At 39.2% G+C, this 14,947-nt stretch overlaps 1 protein-coding gene across 1 annotated transcript; it reads left to right on the top strand.

Moving 5' to 3' along the window:
- Positions 1 to 1,938: 1,938 nt before the first annotated feature.
- vsig8a (V-set and immunoglobulin domain containing 8a) lies at positions 1,939 to 14,928 on the top strand. The gene is made up of 6 exons (XM_071926289.2): positions 1,939 to 2,094; positions 3,852 to 4,056; positions 7,645 to 7,797; positions 8,080 to 8,202; positions 9,361 to 9,502; positions 14,727 to 14,928. Exons 1-6 carry the CDS (start codon positions 1,939 to 1,941, stop codon positions 14,926 to 14,928), a joined length of 981 nt encoding a protein of 326 aa, XP_071782390.1.
- The last annotated feature ends 19 nt before the right edge of the window (positions 14,929 to 14,947 follow it).

Below are 14,947 nucleotides of genomic sequence, written 5' to 3'. Positions count from 1 at the left end.
GAAATATATTGTGTACTGTTTAATAAACTATGCTTTTTCAAATAGTTTACACCTGCTCTAAATTGCACTCAATTGAAGTAATGTTTGTTTCTTAGCTGCCCTCCCTGGCTGTCTGTCTTTGTGTTATGCACAGCAAGTCTCTTAAGTACAGGTAAGGATATGAACTAAAACGCACACACACACACACACACGCATACAGTATATACACAAGCATACACATGCACACATTCAGACACCACTTTGTTGTTTAGTACTCTGAATTCCACAAAGAAAGGCAAAGCAAACTGCAAAGCAAACTGTCAGCATGATATTTCTCCGAAACCCTTCAACATACTGTAAATGACGATCGAGCGAGGCATTAAGATCTCCTTGTCGTGTTTCTGTTCAACACTGCTGAACAATAGGCCTCAGAGGTACGACCCTGCCCGTGTGTTGCCATGGCGCTCACTGTCTGTCCAATCAGGCTCTGAGTTTGCCTCCAGATCACTGTTGTCTCCTCTAATGTTCCAGGGGTTTCGGCTGATTAGGGTGTGGCTCTTTTTAATAGACAGAGCTATAGACCGCATCTCAAAATACCACTGAAATCTCATATGCCAAACTATTTCCAGTAACTCTTTACATGGCTTAGCAACAAAGTAAGTGCTCATTTTAGTATATTCTGCTTGAACTTTATGTACTTACATTATGTTTTTGAACCGTTGTAAGTGCATTAATAAAAATGTGAGTGGGAGGCTTTTTATGTATTACATGGAAGAGTATTATTTTAAACACAATGCCTTTCCTTAGGTTAAAACAAATGTGGAACAGTGTATTAAGTAGAAAAAGAACATTGTAAAGTGTTAACTGATTTTATTTTATTTTACAATTGCATACTTACTTTCAAAACCAATTGAGACTATATATAAGTACTTATACGGTATACATTAAATATAAATAAGTATTACTTATATTAATTGATGACTGCCTTTCTTCCAGGTCACATACACAACACCTTGTAAACAAAGTAAAGCTGAAAGGCCTGTCTATGAGTCTGCTTCCACATTATTTGTGCCTATATCTTTAAAAAAGATCTTGGTGGAAAATACTGTGTACGGTCTCAGGAATTGTTTTTGTTATCTGTCCCTAAGGTCCAAACTAAATTAGGCAAAAGGGCTTTCATTCTACTCTGCTCTCTCTTCATGGAAGTCATTGCAAAATTATTTAAAACTAAACGCACTGGTCTCTCTTGGTGAGCTTAAACTGATTACAGAGAACCTTGAGGCAGACCCAATAAAGAGCTGTCTACGCTTTGCTTAGTCAAGACTTATTTCAGCTTGTCCCCTGAACCTGCTCGTCTCCTATTAGAGTAGTATTACTTTCTGAGCTCTTTTGATTTGAATGTTGAATTTACCATTACCTTCTATGTAATTTGGGATGTATTTTGGCTTTGTATATTGTTTCTTTTATATTTTTTCTGTAACTATTATGTTTGTCTTTATGCTGCTTTCCTAGCCAGTTCTCCCTTGAAAAAATAGTTGTGTTTTATCTAGCCTTGGCCTAGCCTTTATATAAGTGAAATCAAGACACATTTAATACTAATGACAGACCTGAATCTACTAATGACAGACCTGAATCTACTAATGACAGACCTGAATCTACGAAATATCACCTTGTGCGCACAAGATAATAACTTGTTCCAACACGATAATTAACAAGATAAAAATATATCACCTTTCGGGACTTTAGGGGCTCCGTATGAATCAAAAAAAAAGACATGATGTGGCTCAGTGAATGTGAATATGACTCACTGAATGTGAATATACTGAATATTACTTATCCTTGGGTACTGAAATAAAGGAAATAAGTAAAGGCTGATATATTCATGTCTTAATTCAGTATCAGTTGAATGAATTTGAAGACTTTGTCTGAATCTCTAAAGAATTAGGATGCACCAGAGGGATGCAGCTGACCGCCACAGGCCCCCAGACGGTCCAGAGGGCCGAGGGAGAGAGCGTGACTCTGGGCTGCACCTACACACCGAGCCCCTCAGACACCGGAGAGCTTGACATTGAATGGTCTGTGGTCAGCCCAGACACCACCCAGAAAGACCAGCTGGTGAGAGCCACAGTGAGAGCGGTGCATAAAGAGTCACACTTTACTTGGATAGTGCAATGTTGATACTTAACTTTGTTGATAATAACGTGACTATAACGTGTCACTAAAAGTCCACAGAGTTTCAGGTGATACTCAGAATTGTGTGAAAGTAGCCTATAGATACCCAATGTCTGGGCTAGGGTTAATCTTAGGGTTGGGGTTAAAAATGGGGTTTAGGATTAGGCTAAGGTCAGTGTTAGGGTTCGATAGTCTGTAGTGATGCAGCAGGTAGGCAAGTGACATTAGAACATCTACTTTTTGTCACCTGATAGTTGAGTACAGTGGTGGAAAAAGTACTCAAATCCTTTACTTAAGTTAAGTAGCAATACCATAATGGAAAAATACTTAATTAAAAGTAAAAGCTATGCATTCAAAAGTTTACTTAAGTAAAAGTGTAGAAGTGTCAGCAGTAAAATGTACTCAAGTATCAAAAGTAAAAGTATTCATTCTGAAGAACAGTGTTAAATTATTGATGCATTAACCTGTAGAAGAAGTATTTTAATGTTGTAGGTCTAACTGCTCCATATGCTGTTGGGGAGTTTAAACTCTAACAATGCAACATATTTTATGAGCTTATTGTATGTTTTGCATGTAAAACCTTATTCTGCTAAGTAACTAGTAACTCCAGCTGACAGATAAATGTAGTGGAGTAAAAGGTACAATATTTCCCTCTGAAATGTAATGGAGGAAAAGTAGAAAGTCTCACAAAATGGAAATACTCAAGTGCTAGTACCTCAAAATTGTAATTAAGTACAGTGCTTGAGTAAATGTACTTAGTTACTTTCCACCTCTGGTTGAATATCAACATTGGACTATCCAAATAAAGTGTTATCGCATTTTGTATTATTATTGTGTATGTAGGCGTATGAAAGGTCTAAAAGTACTGTGATGGTAAAAGCAGGATTCACTTGGGATGCTTTATGAGTCATTTTTTCTGTTTTTTAGAGGGTTGAAAAGGAACTCCCTTGGCATCCATTTCACCATCAGTTCTCTTAAGGCAAGCTCCTGATCGAGCAAATTAGGATTCAGAGGATGATTAGGTTAGCATGAAGCTAAAGGAAAGGTTAGGAATGTATCCAGGACACTAACTGCCCTTAGTCTCATGACCCGTGCTGTACAATCCTTAATGACAGGAACAGGGAACTTTAAGAGATTCACTCTATTCAAATTTCGGAGCTCTTCCAAAAGATTAACCTCGGCTGATGTGCTTATGCCTCTGCCCCTCTGAATCAGGATTCAGTGCAGGCATGCAGGTGATTGGGGTGTGGATGAACTGCTGCACCTTTTTAATTTCCCAGGAATTAGTTGTTTCTCCCATTTGCCTTTTAAATTAAATGACTCATTAACAGTAAAGTGTTGGAAGGATGGATTTTTTTTTATATAACACACTCCCCATCTCACGCAAAAGATATGATAAGCTCATAAAATATGTTGCATTGTTAGAGTTTAAACTCCCCAACAGTATATGAAGCAGTTAGACCAACAACATTAAAATACCTCTTACAGATTAATGCATCAATACTTTAACACTCTGTTCTTCAGAATGAGTACTTTTGATACTTAAATACATTTTACTGCTAATACTTCTACACTTTTACTTAAATAAACTTTTGAATGCAGTATTTTTCCATTATGGTATTGCTATTGTACTTTGTGCACCACTGATTAAAGGCCTAAAGTGTTATTTGTTGACTTTTGCTTCTTTATGTATGTTTCAGCTCATGTCCTACACCAGCGGCACAAAGTACATCCACGCCGACCACGCTCTCGCAAAAGGGCTCGACTTCACTGCCAGCGACCCCTCGATGGGTGACGCCTCGCTCTCGATCGCTCTTCTGTCGCCTGCCCACAGTGCTACCTACCAGTGTAAAGTCAAGAAATCACCTGGCGTGGACATGCGCAAGGTGTCACTGGTGGTAATGGGTAAGACCGGGCTTCGGGTTACAACCTTGGGGTAACACATGTCACCGGGCTGCATTATTTATGTCCAAGAACACTTGCAGTAATCAGATTTAATTAGCTGTGAAAACCATTTGTCAGAGGTCTCGACGAGGCAACACGCACTTTGGGATGCATATCCAAATGACAAGGGTGAAGTTGCCTTGCCACGCTGCAGTATGCAAGGCACCACTGAGGCCAGTATGATGGCACAAAACAATCTCAGCAAAATCACCTGAAAGAAATCCCTATACTGAGTGATATAATGGGTCTGAGTTTTCCACAGACCATTTGCCACAAAGCAAATTTAGAAGTAAATGCTTTTATCTCCTAAGAGAACACGCAACTCCATCATTTATTATCCCTCTCTCTATCTCTCTCTCTATCTCTATCTCTATCTCTATCCATCTATCCATCTATCTGTCTGTCTGTCTATCTGTCTATCTGTCTGTCTGTCTGTCTGTCTGTCTGTCTGTCTGTCTGTCTGTCTGTCTGCCTATCTTGTTGTATCATCTACTGTTCTATATACTTAACATTTCCAAACACAAGCATGCCATTTTGAAACATTTTCTGCTAACAGTGTCAATATTCACCGTCTCTAGTTCAGCAAATGCAATAAAATGCCCTGTTTTATTGCTATGTCTCAGCTGGTAAAAACACAACTGAGACATATTTACATACTCTTCAAAGTTAAACTTAGGATAAAACATTCACCTCATATCTTTAGTGTAGTTACAGTCATAGACATGGAGTCATAATTACCCAGGATGACACCGAGAGAATCACAGATTTGTTCACATTTAACTGGAAGTAACTCTGACACATTCATCTTTTTATAAACTGGCAATTATTCCACGGAAATTATATAGCAGAGGGCTGACAGGTAGATAGGCTACAGTAAGTATAGCAATAATCTGGCACAGAGAAAGCATGTATATGGAGAATTAAGTGGTCCAAATCAACAAAGAACAGTCCATCTGAAAGGTAGGATATAAACGAGTTAGGGTGGTGTCATAGATTCCACACTGTTTATATCTGTTATTGAGAAAGTAGTGGTCACTTTTGCCAGATGGCACAATGATGTCAGTGAGAGCTAAAATGAAGCATTGGCCAGTGCTTGTGGTTGTAAGAAGGCTGTTTGTCAGTCAGATCTCATTCTATACTGCTGAAAAGAGTCATGGCTCCCTAAAAAATAAAATATCTGTTCTAAGTGCCCGATTTTCTCTACACTTTAATGAAGAATGAGAGCTTTGAAATAGGTCCGTGGTTGTCCAAAGGCTGATGGATACAGATTGGCTGTTTCTTAAAGACAGACTGAACAAAAGCTCCTTTCTAACGACACTGCAGACAACTTCACTGCAGCCCACCTCTCTCTTAATTAGCCACTTGATGTTGTAATGTCACTTAATTCCAATCCAATGGAATTTTTTTTGGAAGAATTCTATTGAATCAGATGACATTGTGAAGCAAATGAAGAAATCTGCCATATTTCAACATGCTGTCAGCTGTTTCAAGAAAAAACCTTGACATGTATTGGGGAAAATAGTGAAAGTTTGACACCCCATTGGAATATTATTTAATTTATGATTTTAACACTGAATACAGCATTAAATAACCTCTTAAGATAGATCGTTTTTTGCAGTGCAAAGACGTTTAATGATTGAACAAATAGTTTGACAGTTTCAGAAACCTCTTTCAGTCGTCTAGTTGAGGCTAAATCAAAGTGGCAGGACAAGCATTTTGCTGTCCGTCAGAGTATCTGCACATATAGTTTTAAAAGAGCTTAGGGTGGCATGTAAGGAAAGGTAACAATCATGTCATTCTCAGTAGGGCTAATCTGATGTCTGATCTCTGAATTTTCTTAGAGAAACTCCTCACATTCTTCAGTGTTACAGGTTGACTGAGGATTGATTTTATTTGACTGTTCTATGTTACAGCTTGACTGAACCTAATCGATGATGCTAAACAGCACTTTGGGATTATGAAGGATATAAAAGATCAAGTAAAGCAAATATCACTCACATGAAACCTCGTCAGTGTTATTGAGTAAATGTTATATATTTTTCATGTGGTTCTCCAAAACACAAGACCTCTAAATTGCTAAGCCTCTTACATTCCCTTTTTTTAGTTAGTAAGTTAGTCATTTCTTTATTTTAAAATGGGCCATGGAACATTAAGAGTAACTAGACCATTAAAGCAATTTTGTTGTTTTTCACAGTCAGAGTCTGAATCAGCGAGGAGGTGAAAGGGGGGAAACATTAATAAAATGCCTCTGTCTGTCATAACTTCACACTTCACATGAATTTCCACAAAACCTATAATCATCTTCATTACTTCAACTTCCAAGTTGACAGAGCACAAAGTATATATTTAAATCTGAAGTAAGTGTTCAAATTAAATAAAGAGAAAAATGACCTTGACATTATTGGCACCCAAGACATCAGTAATTGACAAAACCTAGTAAAATTGCATTAGTGTAGAATTAACAGTTTTCTGTAAATATTGATGACTCTTATTACTGGGAGGAACTTATCCGCACAAAATTGATTCATTATACAATGTGTGTATCTATCTTAATGGACTCAAACCCCACAGCAGAACCTTATTGACTGAAACATTATAGCCATATCTGAGCCTGCCAAACACATCCAGAAATATCACCATCTACCAGTGTACCTAAAATTATACATGGTGCATCTCTCAGCAAGAAACTCACCCTGACTTATTTCAGCAGCAACAAGCTATACACAAATATTCCAGTATCAGAGGGTTACAGTTTGGATATTATTAGATAAATCATTTGCAGCAGAAACTGCAGAAGCTTTTTTTTTTTACTTTTGATCTATGGATAGAGAGCTTTAAGTTTTGAGATGCAGGACCTCAAAGTGTTTATTTGGGCTTGTTCACTCTCTCAGATGAAACCACTTCCCCCATTATGGAAACTAGCAGCTCCCTGTGTGCTATTGATCATTAACAAATAACTGTTAAATGTCTGCAGCTAGGCCTCACATATCAATAGCCAGGCTATTCACACCTTTCATGATGATGACCCCACCCCAGAACGCCCTGAACCAACAACTCATTTTATATAACTCATTTTCTTATATTCCCAGCATATGTTTGATTTTACTTTTTAGTTAAGATGTAATATAAATGCGAAGGAACACACTTTTAAATGTAAAATTTATTTTCTGTGCAGCAAAGCTAACAATATAACTGTGAACTGTATTCTATTCCTGATCATTATTGTTTTGAATATCCTCTTGAGTTCAATACGGAGGTTAAACCCAACAGCTTTAACTCATCAAGCTTACAATGATGTTTGATGTTTTTTATGCAATTACACAATTTCATTTTTATGATATCCTTTTTCTAATTGTTGAAATCCAAAAAGCATCAGATAGTGGGAATCACTCATTTATGTTGATGTGTTATTAATGTCAGAATGAGAGTAACTACTCTCATTCTTACCCATTTTCTATGTATTATTATAGAGAATAAAGCTATTCTGTTTTCAAGGAATGGAATGAACATGGCAGTGCGAAATTATCCATTTATGTTATATAATTTCAGCAAAGCCCTCTGTGCCTAAGTGCTGGGTGGAGGGAGGAGAGATGGTGGGGGAGGCTGTCTCCTTGCATTGCAAGTCTGCACAAGGTTCCACTCCCTTAAAATACATGTGGAGGAGAGAAAGGGGAGGCCCCATGCCTTCTGCAGCCACACAGAGTAAGTCTGACCTCTGCTGATGTCACGATGCTACTGCATATCAAAGAGCACGTAGTTTGTGTGTGTGCGTGCGTGCATGTGTGTGTGTGTGTGTAGTATGTGATGCTGTGTGAACAAGCCTCAACACCAATTTGATTCTCAATTTATATCTCAGTTAAATAATTCTAGTGGCTATGGGAGAACACAGCATCCTCATCTGATGTCTCCTTCACATGCGTCGCTTTAACCCCTGAGATGTGTGTGTGTGTGTGTGTGTGTGTGTGTTCTGTTTGTTCTCCTCAGATAGTGTGACCGGAGAGCTGGTAATTAGTAACCACTCGCAGAGCTTTGCAGGAATATACCTTTGTGAAGCCACCAATGCTGTTGGAGCTGAACAGTGCAGGATTAATCTGAGAGCCAACAAACGTAAGGACAAACCCTCACACAGAACATGCCTGTCCACAAACACATGCACGCACCAACACACACACACACACACACACACACACCTCGAAAACATCCCCTTTATTTTCCATTCTTTATTATTGTATTGTGCCAAACCTGCCTCATTGCTCCACTTCTCAGAGAAATTATAGGATAATGTTGCAATGATTCTGATTGTGGTTAATGTCCGCAGTTCTAGTAATGCCTACCGGAATCCATTAATGTTATTCCTTTAGACGAGTGGTTCTCAAGCTGGGGGTTGGGACCCACCAGGGGGTCACAAGATAATTTTAGGGGGTCACAAGATGATTCATAGCTGTGGTTCTCAACCTTTTTTGAGTGCTGGACTCCTAGTGATGAGTTGACCTGCCTTAAGGATCCCCTTACATGCATCGAGAATACAGTTATAAAACAATTGATGCATAAGTGAATGGTAATACAATTCTAACAACAACAATAGCACCATCATTTTCAGTTTCTACCAAAAACATATTTCTGCTATGCAAATTTATGATCATGTTTTTGGTTTTTTCCTCTGAAATAGTTTGAATAGTTTTCAACCTCTAGGCTTCCTCTGATAATTAATCAAATGAAATAACGTGAAAAGGGAAAATCATAAGGGTTTCCATATGCAGCAGTAGGCTTTGCGTCGTTTTAAGCGCTCACGAGCCAAAAAGGTTAAGAACCACTGCTTTAAACTAGGACAGTCCATTAATACTTGTGAACAACTCTATCCCAAAGCCAGAAACCAGAGAAGTATCCGAGCCGCCTCACAGGGAATTAATTTTTTAACACGGTGAAGGTGACTGTGAGAGCACCGAGGGGGAGTAGAGTGATTCAGAATACCATTACAATAGAATACATCTCCTTTGGGTGTAGATTCAAACAAGCTCTCTGTAGATCCTCAAAATGAGTCTGTCTTTCAGATCTTACATCTTGTTGACACCGTAGCTTCCAGACTTGGTGCTCTGCTTTTTGGCTTTGGGGGAGAGTCGATCATTTTGGTTTCAAGTTCAGTCTACTGTCCTAGACCATAGGAATAACATATATTGATTCTTACACTGAGTAATGTTGTCCTTTAAATTAGTGCCACAGCGCTTAAGAGAGACTAATTACTTGTTATTCACACTGATTTTCCAGCTCCGAACAGAGCAGCGGTGATAGTCGGCACCGTTGTGGGTTCTCTGCTCCTCATCATCCTCCTGCTGCTCTTCATCTGTCTTCTCCTCTGCAAGCTCAGCGACAGGCCGCGATATGAGAAGGAGGTCTCCAACGAGATCAGGTACAGTAGGTCCAGCAGATACAGCAGGGCAGACTGTAAAGGTGGTGGCAGCTTGGTGGTTAGAGAAGTGGGCTAGTACTAGAAGGTTTTCCGGTTCAAATCCACACAGAGTGTCTGGGGAAATCTCACCCAAGTCTCTCCCAATCCTCAACAACCGCAATCAAAATTCCCATGAGTAAGAGACTTATCACTCTCTTACTCCCGTGTAGCTGCTGACTGTGCAACAGTACAATACTGTATTTTTACTGGGTAAATCCCTAGGTGTAAATATGTTTTGCATCTAACCCTCCATTTACCTGCAATTACGTCCCCAGGTTGTCACAGTAAACAAGATAGAGAACTTTGTCAGCTTGCATGTTTAGATCAGAGTTGAAACTCGGATAAAGCATAATTGTGTGCACAGTTCTGCAGAATTTTAGATCTGCATATTAATTATAAGAATAGACTTTATTTATATTGCAATTTTATTAACAGAGTTACAATATGCATTACACAATGTAAAACAATAATATATAAAAGCCAATAAGATAAAAATAGATAAAACAATATATAAATGCTAGACTTTAATTAAAACCAGGATTACAAAAGAATGAAACAAGACAAGAAAAGAGGAAAACATAACCTATGATGGCAAAGGTTCGGCATATATAGTCTTGATTTATCAATGTTTATCCAAACAGAAATAAGAGCAAAAGTGTTTAGACAGGTGGTTGTTTATGCAATTGGACTCATCTACAATGTAATATGGATTTTGCATTAAAGAATCACATGATGCAAAAAGCTTGGAAATACAAGGTTTTATGTGATGGGTTTAGAAACACACTGATTTTCTTCAGTTATATAGATGCAAGCATGATGATATTGATATAGTTTTGCCTTCTACTTCATCTCAAAACTCGAGTAAGATTAATTAAAAATGATAGACTGCTGAAGACAGTGACAGTTTGATCTTGTCTCTCCTTTAATTTCTTCCTTTAGAGTTGGCAGCGGATGTGTGGCTCTGCGTTGTCCCCACTCTTGGCTATTTTTGTCTTAGCCTTACACAATCAGAAAAGTTTCATAGCACAAGGCATCTTTTAACAAATCTTGTGAGTCTCGCACCACACTCTAGATAGGCTGCCGCTTGTAAATCTGTCTTTAAGACCTTTCTGGGTGAACCTGTCTGTTTTGTTTAGTTTCATACTCACCATTCAGTGGAAACAATTAAGAACCGTGGTTACATGTGACCCAGCGGTGTGAATTCTGTAAGGAGCAGAACCAACAAGCAGGCACACAACTGTTGTATCTTAAGGGGTTTATTGATCCCGATGCATCAAGAGAAAAGCACAAACCAACCTGAGAACAAGCATCAGCCTCTGCCTCATTCTGCCAGGCCAAGGCCAGCCAGTCTATTATATCTCCCTCCTCCCGTCACAGCAGGAGTTCTGGTTTTCTCTGTCGTGTTTGCTCTCAGAGCTCCATCCTGCGCACATTCAGAGCATTTCAAGCTGTGAGTCTGGGTCAGAGGTACAGAGGGATACAATATGCATCACATCGTCTGTACCGTGCGCCCATCTCTGATGTCCTGAGGTTCTGTATTCTTTAACTAAAATTCATACTGCTTCCCTCCTAAAGGTGAGATGTGAGAGAGTTGCCTTACATGGTAAAACTTGCCAAAAGTCCCCTTTTCTTTTTGTCGAAAACTCTGTTGAACTCTGATATCTTCAAGATAAAAGTTCAAAATGACACGATTTGAACTTGACACAAACTTTCAAATAAACTCCCATACACTGCACTCTTGCACAGCCGGTGAAAACATTTATCAACATTTTGGTATTAAAACCTTCAAATAAACAAAGATAGCCCGCACTCGTTATTTTTCATGGATGTTTCAGCCACACAGAGTGCGTCCTATCTTTATTTATTTCAAGATTGTCCATATTAGCCATTGCACCAAAAATAAACAATAGAATTCTTTTTTTTTTGCACAAGGACTCTATGTTTGATCCAGGTATTAAAACCTTCACCAGAAGGACCTTAACCCTAACTGATATTTTCACACAAAAGCAATAAAAATCAAGCCAAACCCAACCAAAAAAATAACAAAAAACCTGAAAATCATAAAGTAGAGAGGGAGACACAGTGAGGGAGACACTGTGGTTAAATTTATATATAGTAAGTTAGACATTGTTGATTGAACCTTGATACAAGAGAAATATTCTACAATTATGTAAATATGGCTCGTGTGTAGTGACAAGTTTATATCTCTTCTCTTGAGGGAATTTTCATTTGAGGCGAGCAACAAAGAAAGCAAATTAATGTACCCTGTACCCTCAAATTAATATACAGCAAGTTATGAAAGCTTACTGTGTCTTTATACAAGAAAACCGGTACAAACATACAATCATCCATATCCATGTAAGTGACAGCCACCTACTAATGCAACATACTTATTAGAATGAAACGATACAGATCAGCGTCTCCCATCTCTTCAAACATTTGAAGGATTTCATTCCAAAATGTTATACATCCTCCTTTTAGGGAAAAGGTTGCCTGATTCATGGCTCATTATTTGGGGAACAGAGACATCACATTGTCTAAAACTTTACTATTCTGTGTAAATGGCTCGAGACAGCTAATAGCTTCAATAATATAAAAATAATAATAATAATTAATCATTTTACTTTCATACCACTAATCATTTTGTCAGAATAGATGTCACAACTTCCAAAAGTTGGATATCTCATTTTGGAATCAAACTCCATATGCACATTTGCACTCATAGCCTTTTAAGCTGACATCATCTCCTTGTGATCAAGTTGGAGGCAGCAGGGTCGTGCGGCAGGTTGAGAGACTGTCCTTCAACCAGAAGGCCCAGGTTCAAGCTCTTGTGATCCGTCCTGATGAGCAAGGCACTGAATCCAGGGTCGCTGTTCTGTGGCCGACCCGAGTAAGCACAAACCGAATTTCTCCTTTGCGAATAAATGGAGTATCACAAAAGAAATGGGACCTATAGGGTTCATATCCAGCTGAAGGCCAACGACCCATTGCTTTGAAAGTAGACGTTGAAATTGCAGTCGTGCCAGTGTGAGAGGAGTCTGTTGTGCACAGCTCGCAGGAGGCAGAGAGGCGCAGCAAACTGCAATCTTGACATGGCCTTCTCAACATGATGCACAGGGGTTCGTCTTTCTCCACATGAAAATAGCATTGTAGACACCGGGTCATGGAAGAGAGAGGACAAAGCAATATAAATTTGAGCAGTGACAACAATAATTCCTTTTGCATCTGTCAGTTTTGAGTGTTAAAGGAGAACGGTAAACATAGCAGCTTCAATGGAAAGATCTGAAAGAATGAAGTTTGCAGAGGATAAAATAGTTTCAGTGCTAGTACTGTATCGCCCACATCTATGTAATCTATAAATGTAGTGAGGAAAAACAGACTCCGACCATCTATCTGCATCAGGACCAAAACAACCTAGCTGTAAGGGGGACACGAATTTGCACGCTAAATGTAAAAAGAGGGAAAGAGGTTTATCATTGCCTTCTTTATTCTCTTTGGTGCATTAAAGAGGAGACAGATGGAGGGATTCCCAAGCAGACTACAAACTGATAAATCCATACAGCTGAATATCTACAAAAAGTACCTTAATGGAAGAGGGCAGTAGTTTGTGTAAGAAAAGTGAATTATCAAGGCACAAACCACAAGGATACTAAAGACAGTACAGCTATTTAGGAGGCAGTACAGAAAGTATGACTATGCTGAATCAAATGTTTTGATGTCGTTCTTGCCAAGTCTGGTACAGTATAACAAATTGCCAGACGAGATGCAAATTAACAGAATGTTTAAAATCAGAAGCCATGGCCATCCAGCAGGCAAATGTTTCATTCTGCTGTCTATGGTTGTAACTAACGTATGTGAAAAAAGACGAAGATAATTTTTTGAAAGTATGAAATTAATTGTCAGAACATCCAAAACAAATACTGCAAGGAAATTGTTGCCAGATAATTAATGGGTATTTCATGTATGGGTGTGCTTCATTTGTCTAAATTTGTGGACATTCTTGTGCGCAGGGCTCCAAACTTGCGTGTGTGGCGACACACACATCCAAGGAACATATAGCCCCACACTACAAGATTACAAGGCCTCTTATTGCCCATTTCAGCTGAACAATAGCAAATTTAATCCCTTTACCAGCAAAAATCCTGAGTCCTGAGCTGCTGCGGGAGCAGAAAATCTTGAAGTCAATCAGTTGTGCGGCTGTTTTTTGACAGATGAGCAGATCCCAGCTGGTAGTGCAAAGTAACATAAATGCAGAATGCAAAGTAGATTCCAAGGCTTGAATGTTGGCAACCATGTTGACAAGGGAAGATTGTATGCAACTTGGAGCAGTTTGCAGGTTGGAATCAGCACCGGAGAGAACTCACATTCTTCAGCGGAAGAGAAGCAGTAAAGGCAGGATCTCAGTGAGAGCAGGGATTCTTGAGAATAGCTTCCAACTAGGCAAGCAACAACAAAGCTTTATGCTCGTGGAGTTTTCAGTCTCCTCCCCCACTGGGCAGCACATCTGATTTAGTAAATACATCCATCCATTTGAGAAAATCCTTTTTGATCAAGATGAGACATATTGAGTGCAAGGAACACAGGAAGCAACCAAAACAAGCTTATTACTTTTGCTACATAAAGTGTACACCAGCACTGGGCAGAAGGCTCTCATTCCCCAAGCAGAAGTAGCAGCAGCAGCATCAGTATGAGTATGAACCAGGCCAGTTTAAGTAGATCGACATATTTTCAGTGTTTGATTGTGATTTGTGCGTGTCATGGATCACTTAATGGTGGTAATGATAGCTGACAGTTGTGTGCATGACTGTGTCATGCCAGCATCACCCTGACCCTCCATGAAGCAGTTGTTCTGATTCCAACACTCACACACACACACACAATGCTCATTTTCATGAATACTATGAATGCTCATTCCATTAATTAAAATTCTATGGTAGCCTTCTAGCTGTTGCAGAGGAAGTGGCAATCCCATTAAATCAAGTTTTGAGTTCTCATGGAATTTCACAAAAATCGAGTGGTTCCATTTCCTTTCTGCTGCATGAAAGTGTGCAAACTGTTGTAGAGAATACATTGTCACAATTTATTTTATAGCATTTAAGGTTTTTCACTTTAAACAATGTCCTTGGTGGGAAAATCTTATAACTTTCTTGTCCTTCTCACCCTGTCATGCACTGATACCCTCCAGGGAAGATGCCCCGGCTCCTGAGAGCCGCCCCATCAGCCGCGGAGCAAGTCGGAGTGCCAGCCAGCACCCAGAGGTGACATACAGTCAGGTGGGCAAGTCAGAGCTAAGCTGTTTTCACGAAGGACGCATATACACTCCCTCCACCAACAGCCCTGGATGCACACCTGTCAAATATGACAGCAAGTTTGGATATGCGGTTTGACAATTAACAGTAGGCATGT

The sequence above is a fragment of the Centroberyx gerrardi genome, chromosome 2, assembly GCF_048128805.1.
Source record: "Centroberyx gerrardi isolate f3 chromosome 2, fCenGer3.hap1.cur.20231027, whole genome shotgun sequence".
In the NCBI taxonomy this organism is placed as follows: Eukaryota; Metazoa; Chordata; class Actinopteri; order Beryciformes; family Berycidae; genus Centroberyx; species Centroberyx gerrardi.
The sequence above is the reverse complement of the archived record's forward strand: the minus strand, read 5'-3'. Positions and strand labels throughout refer to the sequence as shown.

Coding starts and splice junctions, on each gene's coding strand:
- vsig8a (XM_071926289.2), top strand. CDS start 1,939: ATGCAGCTGACCGCCACAGGCCCCCAGACGGTCCAGAGGGCCGAGGGA. Junction 8,203..9,360: donor TAATCTGAGAGCCAACAAAC/GTAAGGACAAAC, acceptor CTGATTTTCCAG/CTCCGAACAGAGCAGCGGTG. Junction 9,503..14,726: donor GAGGTCTCCAACGAGATCAG/GTACAGTAGGTC, acceptor GATACCCTCCAG/GGAAGATGCCCCGGCTCCTG.